We start from the raw sequence: 15,769 nt of genomic DNA on the forward strand, positions 1-15,769 counted from the left end.
AAATTGGTCTGGGAGACTGTCAAGAGGCTTATAGCTAGATTAAAGGAGCTGTAGGAATTTCTGGCGAGCACTGGATGTGTACTGCATGTGACAACAATCTCCTGTATTCGTCCTACTTTGTATGCAGAATTAAGCAAGTATTTTCATCATATAATTTTTATGCTGTATATACTGGAAGAATTGGTTTGAACCATATAAGATGACGGGTTATTTGCGTAGTGAGGGTCTAAGCATATCAAAACCGTTTATCAAGCCATGAAAGAATATTAGGCAGCTTGTTTTCCTCAGGCAAAATGGGTAAAAAAAAAAAAGAGATTTAACCGACGCAAGGCACACAAGTTGAAATGCAGACTTAATAATGTTGAAATCAGGGCTCTGTGGGAGGTCATATTATCACTTCCAGAACTCCTTTTTCTGAAGATAGTTCTTACTTACATTTTTGGGGTCAGTATCCTGCTGAAGAATAATTTTGGAGCCAATCAGACGCTTCTATGATGGTATTGCATGATGGATAACTATCTGACTGTATTTCGCAGCATTGAGGACACCATTAATATAGACCAAATCCCCAACTACATTTTCTGAAATGCAGCCCAAAGTTACAAGGAACCTTCACCATGCTACACTGTTACCTGCAGACACTATATTGCTCTCCAGCCCTTTGGTGAACAAACTGCCTTCTGTTATAGTCATATGTTTAATATTTTGACTCATCAATCTAGGGCACCTGATAACATTTTTCTGCACCCCAGTTCCTATACTTTCGTGTACATTTGAATCACTTGGCATTCTTCAATGCTGAAGGTATGGCTTTTTTACCACAATTCTTCCATGAAGACCACTTTTTCCCAAACTTCTCCGAACAGTAAATGGGTGTAGCTGGTTCCCACTGGTTGCTGCCAGGTCTGAGCTAATGGCACTTCTGGACATTTTCCAAGTTTGAGTGGAAATTAGCATGATATGTCCTTCATCAGCTACACAAAGCTTCCTTGGCCAACCACAGCAAGTCATTAACATTAGCCATTTCTTGGTGTGTTCTCAATGTTGAGAAATACAGGCAGATACATATCCATCATACAATACCATCTGGCAAGCGTCTAATGAGCTCCAAATTTATTCTGCAACAGGACAACAACCCTAAGCATTCAGCAAATGTCATTAAGAACTATCTTCAGCGTAAAAAACAACAAGGTAATGATGATATGGCCCTCCCAGAGCCCTGATATCAACATTGAGTCTTGTCTCTTTTTGGCATGCCATTTTTTAAATAAAGCAGCTTTGTTTTTTACACTTCCTGGTATTTGGCTTTGAGAAAACTTTATTCATACAGTCATGTGTGGATTACATTTTTTAGCGCGCTTCCACACCTAGTGCAATTCTATTAAGAAAAAAACACACATAAAACTCAGCGTACTCGCAAGATAAATTGACATGTGGATTTCATACACGTCCTGCAGCTCAGTTTAAGCTGCATTAAGAAAAAGCTCAGTAGACATGAGATTTCTATAAATCTCATCCACTTTGCAGGAACTTTGAGACGCTCAGTGTTTGGATGCAGCGAAAATACACATGGTCAAAAATTCACCAAAAACTCATTGTGAAGATTAAACTTAAGTGTTAAGAAGAGTCTTTTATTTGTTCTATAAAGAACATTTGGCTAGGAGGTAAGCAAATTATTTGAGGGGTCCAAGGAATGACTAAACTTGGATTACGTGAGCATTCCTTTGTGCTTAATCTTTCAATATCACGTATCTAATTCATTTAAACATTTGTAGTCACAGTAACATAAATAATAATAATTAAAAAAAATACTACACAAAAGTTCCTGTGTATAACAATTCACTTGTCACGCAAGAATTTCCTCCACTCCTTCCTAACATAATAGCTGGAGTCAGGCTCAGCATCAAGTAAATGATGGGAAGAAAACACTCAGGTCAACAAAGGAAAGACCAAATAAGCGTGCTACTTGTAGGTTCTCAAGATACTAAGAGCACATAAAAAGCTAATGAACATATATATAATGATATGGATCCTTAGCAGATATGTAAATATTAATATTATTATTTTAATATTATTAAAATCATATTGTCAATTGTACAGCACAGTTTTGTTGGATAGCGGTGGAATCCACACAAGAAGAAAAATTCTGCTGTAGCCTTGCTAGAAATAGAATGTAATGTTCAGTAATGGTGCTATTATAAAGCGCTACTCCACAATCTCTATGCTTATAAAATCATTTTTTCTGCAGAAATATCAGGCTATAAAGCCATTGGTATGATAAAAAGTAAGATCATGGAGGGGGTCTACTACCGCTACACTGAATAATACTGAGCATTGAGATTTAATCATCACTCCGCAATAGTTGTACACATGTGAATGTCAATCAGCAAAGGTGCAGTTATTTGAAGATCAGGCCAGGCAGCCAGATGCTACTGACTCATGATGGTATGACTGGCAGATGACCAAGCACATTTCAGACACAGAATCTCTGAGCACGCCAGCTATTTCTGATAGATATATTACCTGAAATAACTTACTGGAAAAGTGGTCTGATTATCTGCATATTACCTGACCACTAAGTGCGTGTACGTATCCAGCCTCAATAGTGGTAGTGAGCAAACTGACATTCTTATTAATTATTTAATTCCTTCTGCTACTCTGGCGCCAGCATATTCAGCACATCTTAATCGAAATTTACTCAGTCTATTACCTTATTGTGGGAGCACACACGCAGACTATTGCCAATTTCATTGAAATTCAGTTAACTAATCAAAGTTTTTTTGGACTGTGGGAGCAAACTACGCAAATATATCAGGAGAACTTACAAATACAATGCAGTTGTTGTTTTCAATTGGGCTTTAAATCAGGTCTCGGTGCTGCAAAGGAACAATACTAACCACAGAGCCAGCATCTATAGATGCAATATGTATTAGAAGGGAGCCTGTCACGCATTGTAAGTAGTTTGAAAACTCTTTATATTCCATATGCAAAGGAGGGGACTTCGGTGTAACCTTGGTGTGGCCAAGACCTTGGTGCACTGTTACGCCCCTCTCAATATGCATACTGAGCAGTTACCTGACTCTGATTGACGGTGCATGCTTCAGTACGGCAGGTGCTGCCCAAAACCTAACCGCGGCACTGCACTTGCACACTGACTATAAAGGAGTCAGCGGCACACACACAGTACAGGGGAAGGACGGACCCTCTTTTATCATTGCTTCCTGACAGTAGGCCGCCGACCGTGACAGCGAGTGGCTTCAGAAAGGATTAGATACATTCTGCTGCTGAGTTCAGTGCATCACAGAATAGGTCAATATCTGCGCTGACATTTGCCTGTTCTGTGCATACAGTTAAGACAGGAGAAGCACAAAACTGATCTTTCATCCTTTCTGAAGCAGCTTGCTACACGTCTGGGTGTAGCAAGCGGAGGTCACTGACAGAAAGCAATGTTGAAAGGAGTTTGTATGTTCTCCCCGTATTAGCATGGGTTTCCTCCAGATTCTCTGGTTTTCTCCCACACTGCAAACACATACTGATAAGAAATGTAGATTGTGAGCCCCAATGGGGACAGTGATGATAATGTATGTAAAGCGTTGTGGAATTCATGGCACTATATAAGCGAGTAAAATAAATAATTCAATAAAAAGGGGGCTCCGCCCCTGTACTGTATGCATACCGCTGGAAGGAAAAACCATGGAGGATGGATCTTTAACTGCGCTTCCGAAGACACCATATGATGAAAAAGAAGATCCAGGAGACCTGGCTCCTTCATAGTTAGTGTGCACATGCAGTGCCACAGTTAGGGTTCGGGCAGTGCTCACACTGGCCAAATGTGTGTGGGAACTGTTCAGTTCGCAAATAGAACTGGGTGTAACCTTGCACCAAGCTCTTGGCCATGCCAAGAGTGCACCAAAGCCCCCTCATTTGCATATGGAATATAAAACTTTTTCAAACTAATTGCAACAATGAAATGTATAATGCTAATATGATTATATAGAGACTAAGTCCCCCATATAACTATTTTGTTTAGCTTAGTTTGCATTTCGGGTCTCTTTACATGGCATCAATTTGTGATGGTTGTGCAGAATTTATTGTTGATCTGCACCATTATACATGTGTTTATACAAGTCATGCGCTGAAAGAAGTGTGTCTAGAATTTTGTGAGCTGTTAACAAATCAATTGAATTAAGGAAATGTTTGTCTCGCATATGATTGCTGAGAAGCCAAGACTGCATTGATGGCTTGCTTTTTTTGGACGAGAAGATCTTCAGAACTATTCATTGTGATGATAAGTGGCGTTAACAAAAATATAATTAAAATGAACATAAATGGCTGCACCTGATCAAACTCCACATTCCTCTGATGGCACTAACCACATTGTCATCACTGAAGTACAAGACAGAACTGCCCAGTATCTCCCTGTTATAAAGCATTCAACACCTGGAGCCGTCACATCCAAGAATTTCTGCACTAAGTGACACAGCTGGCATCCAATGCTTAACCAACATGTTTTTCTCTGAGTATGGAATGCCATGGCAGCTATAATCTGGCCATAACATGGATTAGGATGATGGCCACAAAATATCACTTTTTTTTCTAGGCTATACTAAACAAACCTTAAAGGTCCACTACTGGACAACTCCGTATTAATGTCTCCTGGGTGGTGCATAAATTAAAAACAATATCTACATTTATCTCCCAGACCGGCACCACTCCTCTGTTCCCAGCCGTATGTCTCCTATCAGTCTCCTGACATAAATAATGTCACACGACCACTGCAGCCAATCGACGGCTCTGTTTTCAGCAGAGTTTGAGGCACTTATTTTCATGGTTCACATTGGGTGGCACTATTTTACACTGTGGTGGCATTATATTCAGGGGACACAGTGTGGCATAATCAGGCATAATTTTTAGCACTTATAATCAGGGGGCACATTGAGTAAGACTAATATTTTCAGGGGCACTGTGCAAGGCAGTATGATGAGTTTGTCATGGCAAAGAGGGCAAGAATGTGAAAAGGAAGATGCGGAAGAGCTCGGTGCATTGAATCCTACGGAAATGAGTCAAAGCTCAGAAAAATCAGCATGGCCGCTTGGAAAAGATGAAAAAAAAAGAACGAAAAGGACTTCAATTAGAATCTAAACCATTGAGACATTGTATACCCTGCCTTTAACTGCTTTGTGTTTTTAGTGGATTCACTGTAAGAACCACAAAGGAATGATTGTTGGTTCTATTCTTGTTTGTGAAAAGGTTCCCAGCATACTCTGACCATTGATAAGGTCATAATGGGAACAGATGTATATGTCAGGAATCAACCTGACTTTGTAAATGATCTCTTTAGTGAACTAGCTTCAGGTACCACATTTATGCATTGAAATTTGTAGTTCATCATATTGTAATACTGAGCTTAGATGAGGTCATAGGTAGACTTATCTGGTCCTAATGCTGTAGACACAGAATATACTGCGTTTGCTTCTGGTGCTGTGTCTACATAAAGTAGAGTATAAGCAGTGCTATTTAATGGAGGACACTACAATGTCATTTTCAACTATTGCGGTTTTAGAAAACACGGGTTCAAATAATGTATTGTGCAATGCATAGTTAAAACTTGTCACATTTCATATGTGGTCCTATTTGTGTATAGTACAGAACAGGCAAGAGGAGAATATTGATATAAAGTTTTGGGTAAAAATATTCAGTGTAACATGTAGTTTATTCATTTAAACGACTATGCTTTCTATGCTGGCAAACACTTAGGACTGAGCACTGGGGTCTTTAAGCAATCTCTGTATTCACAGATATTAAAGGCTTTCACTCACTGAGTTCTGGACTCTGAATTGAGAAATCAGATATAAAAGAATAAAAAACAATTTATAAGAATAAAACATAATGCACGAGTCAAACTGCCCCAAAAAGAACGTTTTCCCTCTTAATCTTGAGCATCAATCAGACTGGATCAACATCTAAAACAAAAATTCTATTAAAACAGAATTAAAACAGAGGCCACAGTGATGAGCCAGATCCGACAAACAGCAGATTTAGGCTATGTGCCCACGATGCAGAAATGAAGCAGAAAATTTCTGCAGCATTTCTGCATCTCCCTGGCAGAAAAAACGCATGCAGATTGTGCATGCATTTTTCCTGCAGAATACATGCGGAAAACATGCGGATTCACATGCGTTTCCAAATGCGTTAACGCATGTGGACTGACAAGCACTTTCCAGGCGATAGCATCACTTGGAAAGTGCTTGACAACTAGGTCACACTATATAAATCCATGCAAACGGCATGGATTTATATAGTGTGACCGTAAAAATAAAAAAATAAAGCTATACTTACCTCCGATGCCGCCGCGTGTGCTGTCGCGCTCGTCCTGGCTTCTTCCGGGATGCCAGCACATCGCGAGACAGCCTGCGGTCACATGACCGCGACGTCATCTCAGGTCCTGGAAGGAGAAGTGCTGCAGGGGCCGCCGGACAGGTGAATATAAACTTTATTTATTATTTTATTCTTTTTTTTACAGGTACAATGGTACCCAGGTCTGGATGAGAGTCTTCTCTCCTCCAGAACTGGGTACCATCCGCACATAGAGACGCATAGAAGCCGCTTGTACAAATGTACAGACACGGATTCTATGCGTCTCAATGCAAGTCAGTGGCGGCCATTCTGCTGCGCTTCCGCAAAATTAATGAACATGCTGCGGATTTATGAGCGCTGCAGAAACGCTGCGAAAAAATCCGCAGCATGTGCATTGACATTGCGGAATGCCATTGGGGACCATGGGGTGCGGATTACCAAGCGTTTTTCATGCGTTTCCGCAAGATAGAGCTGTTTGGTAAAGCAAATTATTCTACTGTTACCGAAAACAGAATGAGGCCTACAAAGAAAAGAACACAGTACGTACAGTCAAATATGGTGGTGGTTCAAAGATTTTTTGGGGTAGCTGTGTTGCCTCTGGCACTGGGTGCCTTAACTGTGTGCTGCAAGGCATCATGAAATTTGAAGATTACCAATGGAGTTTGGGTCGCAATGTAGTGCCCGGTGTCAGAAAGCTGGTTTTGTGTCCTAGGTTATGGGTCTTCCAGTGGGACAATGATCCCAAACATACTTCAAGAAGCACCCAGAAATGGATGAAAAAGTGTTGGAGAGTTCTGAAGTGGCCAGCAATGAGTCCGTATCTAAATCCCATTGAACACCTGTGGAGAGATCTTAAAACTGCTGTTGGGAGAAGGCACCCTTCAAATATGGGAGACCTGGAGCACTTTGCAAAAGAAGAGTGGTCAAAAATTCCAGTTGAGAGGTGTAAGAAGCTTGTTGATGGCTATTGGAAGCAATTGATTGCAGTTATTTATTCTAAAGGGTGTGCAACCAAATATTAAGTTGAGAGTGCCAACAATTTTGTCAGCTCCATTTTTGGGGTTTTGTGTGAAATTATGTCAATTTTTTTTTCAGTTTTTTTTTTGTACTGTTCCAATAAACATGTGAAATTGCAATAATTTTCAGGAAGAAATACTTCATTTTATAGAATAATTTCAAGGGTGTCAACACTTTTGGCCAGGACTGTAAATTGTTTTTTATATTATGGTCACTGCCTACTTAAATGACAATGTGTATGGAAGTGAAAATTGTATATATGTCACCAAAGAGTGTTATAATGGAGTTGTTTCCTGTGGTTAAAAAAAATGAGTGCAAAAATGAAAAAAATAATGCATGATGTACTTAAAAACAGATTGGTAGGCTCTCGGAAAGGAAACATCTGCAATGAGTCCAACTAACCCATAATTTCTATTCTAGAACATTTTGTTCCGAAAGCCTTAAAGTAAACAATAATGACATAAAATACTTCTCACCTGCTCAAACAAAAATCATATTATATCATTCCTGGCAGTAAGATCCTCAGAGCTTGCATGCTTCAACTCTTTATATCTGGATATCTCCTGTTGTTTAGGACATCTGAGTCTTAAATTAACACAATTAAAATATGAGATTCAAATGTATCAGAATCAATTTCAATCTATTTCCCTTTCAAAAAAGTAATCGGTATTAATTAATGTTTTATAAATGTATCTGTGGTATTGTGACAATTGTTTTCAGGCATGGTTTGCCAAAGTTTCTGAAGCCAAATTCATTATAACATGGTATCCCCGAGGCTATTATCATGCACTGTGCCATAGGAAAATGTAGGGACATTACATGTAGCCACTAAGGTACATGGAACTACAAATTGAAAAGGATAGTAGGAGGACAAGAAAAAGGTGATTGTCCTAGGTGTAAAACACATTCTTTCTTTTCTACAATTTAAAAGCAACATTTCAAACCTTATAAAATAATTAAGTCTGCAATATGTTGCAGATACACTGCACTTCTTAAACTGCATGCCCTCGATCAGTATTACTAGCGCTCTGGATGCAGAATATTTTCGCTGCATCCAAAATGCTGCGTTGTACATTACATGCACAGTGGCTGAGTTTAATAGAAATCTCATATTAGATTCGCATCCGCAGTTGAAAAAAAGCACATGCGTTGTAAGTACATTTACGTGGCGTAAATGCACCCAAAAAAACCCGCATCTAAACAAACATATCACATAGGTACAGGCAGCAGATTAAACAGGGAGTTGCCTAAAGCAAAGAGTTCAGTAAAGTAATGTCCCACCCCCCCCCAGTACATAAACAGTTGCACCCTTTAGTGCCTTTTCATGTGGAACTAATGGGTGTTTAGCCTTGTTTAACCTAATAAATAAATAATATAATTACATGGGGTCCCCCTTATTTTTGATACCCAGTCAAGCTAAAGTAGACAGCTGTGGGCTTATATTATCAGGCTGGGAAGGTTCATGATTATTGGGCCCTTCCCAGCATAAAAATACCAGCATGCAGCTGCCTCAGAATTGGCGCATCTATCAGATGAGCCAATTCAGGCGCTTTGCCCGGCTCTTCCAAATTGCCATGGTGCGGTGGCAATCGGGGTAATGGTATTGGGATTGATGTTGGAAGGGGTTAGTAATGGAGAGGCGTCTATCTGACACCCCCATTACTAACCCAGTAATCAAATAGTAAACACACACACAAAAAAATACTTTATTTGAATAAAGACTCCCCACACTATCCCTGGTTCACCAATTTATTGAAAAAAAAATCCTGGGAACCCAATGTAGTCCACAAATGGATACCTGAAAAATATAAAACAAGAGAAATAAACACAAGAGACTGTCCCTCGTTCACCAATTTATTAGCAGAAATGTTCCCACGAAGCTCCAATGTAGTCCATGTTTTCTGAATTTGGCTCCGGCGACTGTGAATAGCAGTAAAGCAGTAAAGTTCCTGCTATTCTCACAGGCGCTGGACGACTGGCTCACACCGCCGAGATCCAGGGGCTCTGATGAGCGTTGTCGTCATTACCCGGTGCTTGTGATTAGCGGTAACTTTACTGCAATTCACAGTCACTGGACCAGATTTGGGGAACGTGAACTACATCGGAGCTTTGTGGGAACATTTCTGCTAATAAATTGGTGAATGAGGGACTGTCCCTTGTTCTTTTTTTCTCGTTTTAGGTTTTTCAGGTATTAATTTCTGGACTACATTGGATTCCCAGGATTACTTTGGACCTGCATGAGATTTTTTTTATTTTTTCAATAAATTGGTGAACCAGGGATAGTATGGAGGAGTCTTTATTCAAATAAAGTATTTTTGTGTGTTTATTTTTTGATTACGAAGTTAGTAATGGGGGTATCTGATAGACACCTCTTCATTACTAACACCAGGATTTGATGTCAGCCATATGAACTTTGCAGCATAGCTCTGCACAATAATATTGGTTTTCACCCAGTACTATTAACAGATAAGTACAATGGATCTTCTATAGAGACCACCACTACAAAGCAAAATGGTATTCTAAAAGTGTGTTCCTCTCAAAGAAGATGGTCAGCATGCATTCTACATGATAAAACTGAAAATCTGTAACCGAAAATCTGGTATGGATAAAAAGGCGTGTTCTCAAAATGGTGCTTTGTTGATGAGATTTTACTTTATATGCAATGGTTTGGAAAGCTAGTCAATTTCTTACCATTAATTCTATTTTTCAATCTTTAACTAATGTTAAAAAAAAATAATAAAACAGATATAAAGGCCCTGATTCATCACCTGAGGATTTTTTAAGTCGCTTTCCTTCTTTTAAATTGTGGTATTAGTTGCTTTTTGGGCCAAATTCTTCAAAATGGGTTTATGAATTTGGTTTAAAGTCAAAGATGCTCTTTTTGATGTCTTGAATTGTATTTTGCAACTTTTTAGCACATAAAGTTGCATGTACAAAATAGTGCAACAATTGAACCAAAATAATGGCATACTAAAAAATACAACAGTAGGGACTGGAGTGGAGTTGACCGAAATTTTGTGACTTTTTCAAAAGTTGAAATTGGCGAATCAGGCGACAAATGAATTGAGTGCAAATGAAAAAAATGGCACAAAACACACAAAACTTGACAAAAATAATGCGCACATGCAATGATGAATCAAGGCTGTAGCTTTTCAGGAAGCAATTTAAATGTATGCAGTGGCAAGTGCTTACAGCTGGGGGTTCTATGCAAAAAGTGCGTGATGGCTTCCCTTCTTTCAACACATTCACGCAGAATAAAAAATCATATGCAGTATACACGCTACATACAGATGGGACATATGCCAAATGCGTTCAAGCACTTACTGCACAAACACTTGTCACATAAAAGCATACTATATCATTACATATCAGTGTCAGAGACTCAGTCAAGGATTAAAGTTCTTTATTGTGGTTCCCCAGAGGAAGAGGTCTGTTCGACCTGGAAATGCATTGGGAATAAACTATATCTACAGGTGCATCTCACTAAGTTAGAATATCATCAAAAAGTTAATTTATTTCAGTTCTTCAATACAAAAAGTGAAACTCATATATTATATAGAGCCATTACAAACTGAGTGATCTATTTCAAGTGTTTATTTCTGTTAATGTTGATGATTATGGCTTACAGCCAATGAAAACACAAAAGTCATTATCTCAGTAAATTAAAATAATTAACAAAAAACACCTGCAAAGGCTTCCTAAGCATCTAAAAAGGTCCCTTAGTCTGTTTCAGTAGGCCCCACAATCATGGGGAAGACTGCTGACTTGACTGATATCCAGAAGGCAGTCATTGACACACTCCACAAGGTTCCAGAGTTCCAATTTTCATTTGGAAATCAAGGTCCCAGAGTCTGGAGGAAGAGTGGAGAGGCACACAATCCAAGCTGCTTGTGGTCTAGTGTGAAGTTTCCACAATCAGTGATGGTTTGGGGCAGGGCTGTGGAGTCGGAGTCGTGGAGTCGGAGCCCATTTTGGTGGAGTCGGAGTTGGAGTCAGTATAAAACAGACCGACTCCGACTCCTAAAATATATAATAAATTGGGTACAGTAGTTCAGTGCAGTTTGTGGGGAATATTTTTTCATAAGAATTTGGGAAAGTTATGAAATGTCCTATAAATGTCTGTCCTAATCCTGATCTAAGGGTCTAGACTTTTAGCGGAGATGAATTTGTGCTGCAGAAAATTTATCACTTAAACATGAGTCATGTATGAGGGAATCGGAGTTGGACTAAGATAACGACTTTTGTGCTTTCATTGGCTGTAAGCCATAATCATCAACATTAACAAAAATAAACACTTGAAATATACCACTCTGTCTGTAATGACTCTACATAAGTTTAACTTTTTGTATTGAAGAACTGAAATAAATTAACTTTTTGTTGATATTCTAATTTAGTGAGATGTACCTGTATTTCTATTCATCTAAATCCTGCGAATTCTTCACCAGCAGCACAGCACATCCGTATTTCTCCTGTTCGGTATAAATTTGGCACTTCGCAGAATTGCATTATAGTTCCAAATAGGAATATATAGCATGATATAATGCATTGACTTGAGAGTCTCAGTCTTATAACACAAAGTTAGGGGGGAAAAGATGAAAATGTTACTAAATAACTTACCTATTGCTTTAGTATAATGTCTTGCACCTAGCAGCAACTCTGGAGCTCTGTACCAAAACGTTACCACAACTGGATCAAGGTCTGCGAGAGGTTTCAGTGGAGAATTAAATAATCGAGCAAAGCCCATGTCAGCTAAAACAGAAAATCAAAACAAAAATCAAATTCAATATTACTATAGAAACTATTTTAAATCAGAGCTTTAATTGAAAAGGAGGTTATACAGCTCAAGGAATCTGCAAATATTACATTTGTGATAAATAAACAGGTTGGGAAAATTATGCTGTGGCAATTACGTACTGTAAACTTCAGGACAGAGGTGGACATGCCATTGGAGGACATGGACAGCCGCACAAGGGTCCAAGAGTTATGGGGGCCCACTTCCACCGTCAAAGCAGGTGGGACTGTGCATTATTATGAGTTATTGAACTGCAAAGGACCCGTATTTTGTTCCTGCACAGGGGCCCTCTTCTGTCTATGTGCGCTCCTGCTCCAGGAGTTAGTTCAGTTTTTTTTTTAGTAGCCAGGAAAAAAAGACTGTCCAGGGACATTAAAAGAAAGCAACAACAGTCATAAAAGAGTATCAAAATTCTAGTCCTTTCAAATAATTAATCAAACTTGTGAACTGTCGAGTCCATACACCCTACAATTACAACTATATAATACTGTTCAGGAATGAAAATAAATGGTAAATTTCACTTCACTAGTAGCATTAAAGCAGACATGTGTTTATAATATACACTGCTCAAAAACATAAAGGGAACACTTAAACAACAGAATATAACTCCAAGTAAATCAATCTTCTGTGAAATCAAACTGTCCACTTAGGAAGCAACACTGATTGACTATCAATTTCACCTGCTGTTGTGCAAATGGAATGGACAATAGATGGAAATTATTGGCAATTATCAAGACACCCTCAATAAAGGAGTGTTTCTGCAGGTGGGGACCACAGACTACATCTCAGTACCAATGTTTTCTGGCTGATGTTTTGGTCACTTTTGAATGTTGGTTGCGCTTTCACACTTGTGGTAGCATGAGACGGACTCTACAACCCACAGAAGTTGCTCAGGTAGTGCAGCTCATCCAGGATGGCACATAAATGCGAGCTGTAGCAAGAAGGTTTGCTGTGTCTGTCAGTGTAGTGTCCAGAGACTGGAAGCTCTACCAGGAGACAGGCCAGTACACCAGGAGATGTGGAGGAGGCCGTAGGAGGGCAACAACCCAGCAGCAGGACCGCAACCTCTGCCTTTGTGCAAGGAGGAACAGGAGGCGCACTGCCAGAGCCCTGCAAAATGACCTCCAGCAGGCCACAAATGTGCATGTGCCTGCACAAACAGTTAGAAACCGACTCCATGAGGGTGGTATGAGGGCCCGACATCCACACATGGGGGTTGTGCTCACAGCCCAACACCGTGCAGGACGCTTGGCATTTGCCACAGAACACCAGGATTGGCAAAGTTGCCACTGGCGCCCTGTGCTCTTCACAGATGAAAGCAGGTTCACGCTGAGCACATGTGACAGATGTGACAGAGTCTGGAGACGCCATGGAAAGCGATCTGCGGCCTGCAACATCCTTCAGCATGACCGGTTTGGCAGTGGGTAAGTAATGGTGTGGGGTGGCATTTCTTTGGAGGGCCACACAGCCCTCCATGTGCTCGCTAGAGGTAGCCTGACTGTGAGATGAGATCCTCAGACCCCTTGTGAGACCATATGCTGGTGCGGTTGGCCCTGGGTTCCTCCTAATGCAGGACAATGCCAGACCTCATGTGGCTGGAGTGTGTCAGCAGTTCCTGCAAGATGAAGGCATTGAAGCTATGGACTGGCCCGACCATTCCCCAGACCTGAATCCGATTGAGCACATCTGGGACATCATGTCTCACTCCATCCACCGTCATGTTGCACTACAGACTGTCCAGGAGTTGGCGGATGCTTTAGTCCAGGTCTGGGAGAAGATCCCACAGGAGACCATCCACAACCTCATCAGGAGCATGCCCAGGCATTGTAGGAAGGTCATACAGGCACGTGGAGGCCACACACAATACTGAGCCTCATTTTGACTTGTTTTAAGGACATTACATCAAAGTTGGATCAGCCTGTAGTGTGTTTTTCCACTTTAATTTTGGGGGTGACTCCAAATCCAGGCCTCCATTGATAAATAAATTTGATTTCCATTGATGATTTTTGTGTGATTTTGTTGTCAGCACATTCAAATTTGTACAGAACAAAGTATTTAATGAGAATATTTCATTCATTCAGATCTAGGATGTGTTATATCAGTGTTCCCTTTATTTTTTTGAACAGTGTATATACAGTGGGTACAGAAAGTATTCAGACCCCTTTAAATTTTTCAATCTTTGGTTCATTGTAGCCATTTGCTAAATTCTAAAAAGTTAATTTTTTTTCTCATTAAAGTACACTCTGCACCCCATCTTGACTGAAAAAAAAACAGAAATGTAGAAATTTTTGCAAACTTATTAAAAAAGAAAAACTGAAATATCACAAGGTCATAAGTATTCAGACCCTTTGCTCAGACACTCATATTTAAGTCACATGCTGTCCATTTCCTTGTGATTCTCCTTGAAATGGTTCTACTCCTTCATTGGAGTCCAGCTGTGTTTAATTAAACTGAAAGGACTTGATTTGGAAAGGCACACACCTTTCTATATAAGACCTCACAGTTATAGTGTATCTCAGACCAAATGAGAATCATGAGCTCAAAGACAGAATTGTGGCAAGGCACAGTCACTCAGGATTTTACGGTACATGGCTCCATCCATTCTCCCATTGATGTGGTGAAGTAGTTCTGTGCCCTTAGCAGAGAAACACTCCCAAAACATAATGTTTCTACCTCCATGCTTGACAGTGGGGACGGTGTTCTTTGGGTCATAGGCCGCATTTCTCTTCCTCCAAACACAGCAAGTTGATTTAATGGCAAAGAGCTCAATTTTTGTCTCTTGTGACCACAGCACCTTCTCCCAATAACTCACAGAATCATCCAGGTGTTCATTGGCAAACTTCAGACGGGCCTGTACATGTGCCTTCTTGAGCAGGGGGACCTTGCGGGCACTGCAGGATTTTAAACCTTTAAGGCGTAATGTTACCAATGGTTTTCTTGGTGACTCTGGTCCCAGCTGCCTTGAGATCATTAACAAGTTCCCCATGTAGTTTTAGGCTGATCTCTCACCTACTTCATGATCAAGGATACCCCACAAGGTGAGATTTTGCATGGTGCCCCAGATCGATGTCGAATGACAGTCATTTTGTATTTCTTTCATTTTCTTACTATTGCTCCAACAGTTGTCTCCTTCTCACCCAGCATCTTACTTATGGTTTTGTAGCCCATTCCAGATTTGTGCAGGTCTATGATCTTGTCCCTGACATCCTTAGAAAGCTCTTTGGTCTAGCCCATGTTGTTGAGGTTAGAGTCTGACTGATTAATTGAGTCTGTGGACAGGAGTCTTTTATACAGGTGACTATGTAAGACAGCTGTCTTTAATGCAGGTAACAAGTTGATTAGGAGGGTCTAACTGGTCTGTAGGAGCCAGAACTCATAATGGTTTGTAGGGGATCAAATACTTTATTCTCACTGCAAAATGCAAATAAATGTATCTAATTTATACAATGTGAATTTCTTGATTTTTGTTTGGATATTCTACCTCTCAATGTTAAAATTAACCTACCCTTAAAACTATAGAATGTTCATGTCTTTGTCAGTGGGCAAACTAACAAAAACAGTAAGGGATCAAATAATTATTTACCTCATGTATATATATACACA

General features: G+C 39.9%; 1 protein-coding gene across 2 annotated transcripts in view; it reads right to left on the reverse strand.

Annotated features, from left to right (window-relative positions):
• Positions 1-15,769, reverse strand: part of CDK19 (cyclin dependent kinase 19) — a 252,857-nt gene that overhangs the window by 57,757 nt on the left and 179,331 nt on the right. For both annotated transcript variants that reach the window (XM_073675859.1, XM_073675858.1), the window contains one exon: positions 11,992-12,123. In XM_073675859.1, the coding sequence (XP_073531960.1) occupies positions 11,992-12,123 (132 nt within the window). The remainder of the gene's footprint in view (positions 1-11,991; positions 12,124-15,769) is intronic.

The sequence above is a fragment of the Phyllobates terribilis genome, unplaced genomic scaffold (assembly GCF_046119375.1).
Source record: "Phyllobates terribilis strain yellow unplaced genomic scaffold, ASM4611937v1 Scaffold_3__8_contigs__length_932513732, whole genome shotgun sequence".
Classification (NCBI taxonomy): domain Eukaryota; kingdom Metazoa; phylum Chordata; class Amphibia; order Anura; family Dendrobatidae; genus Phyllobates; species Phyllobates terribilis.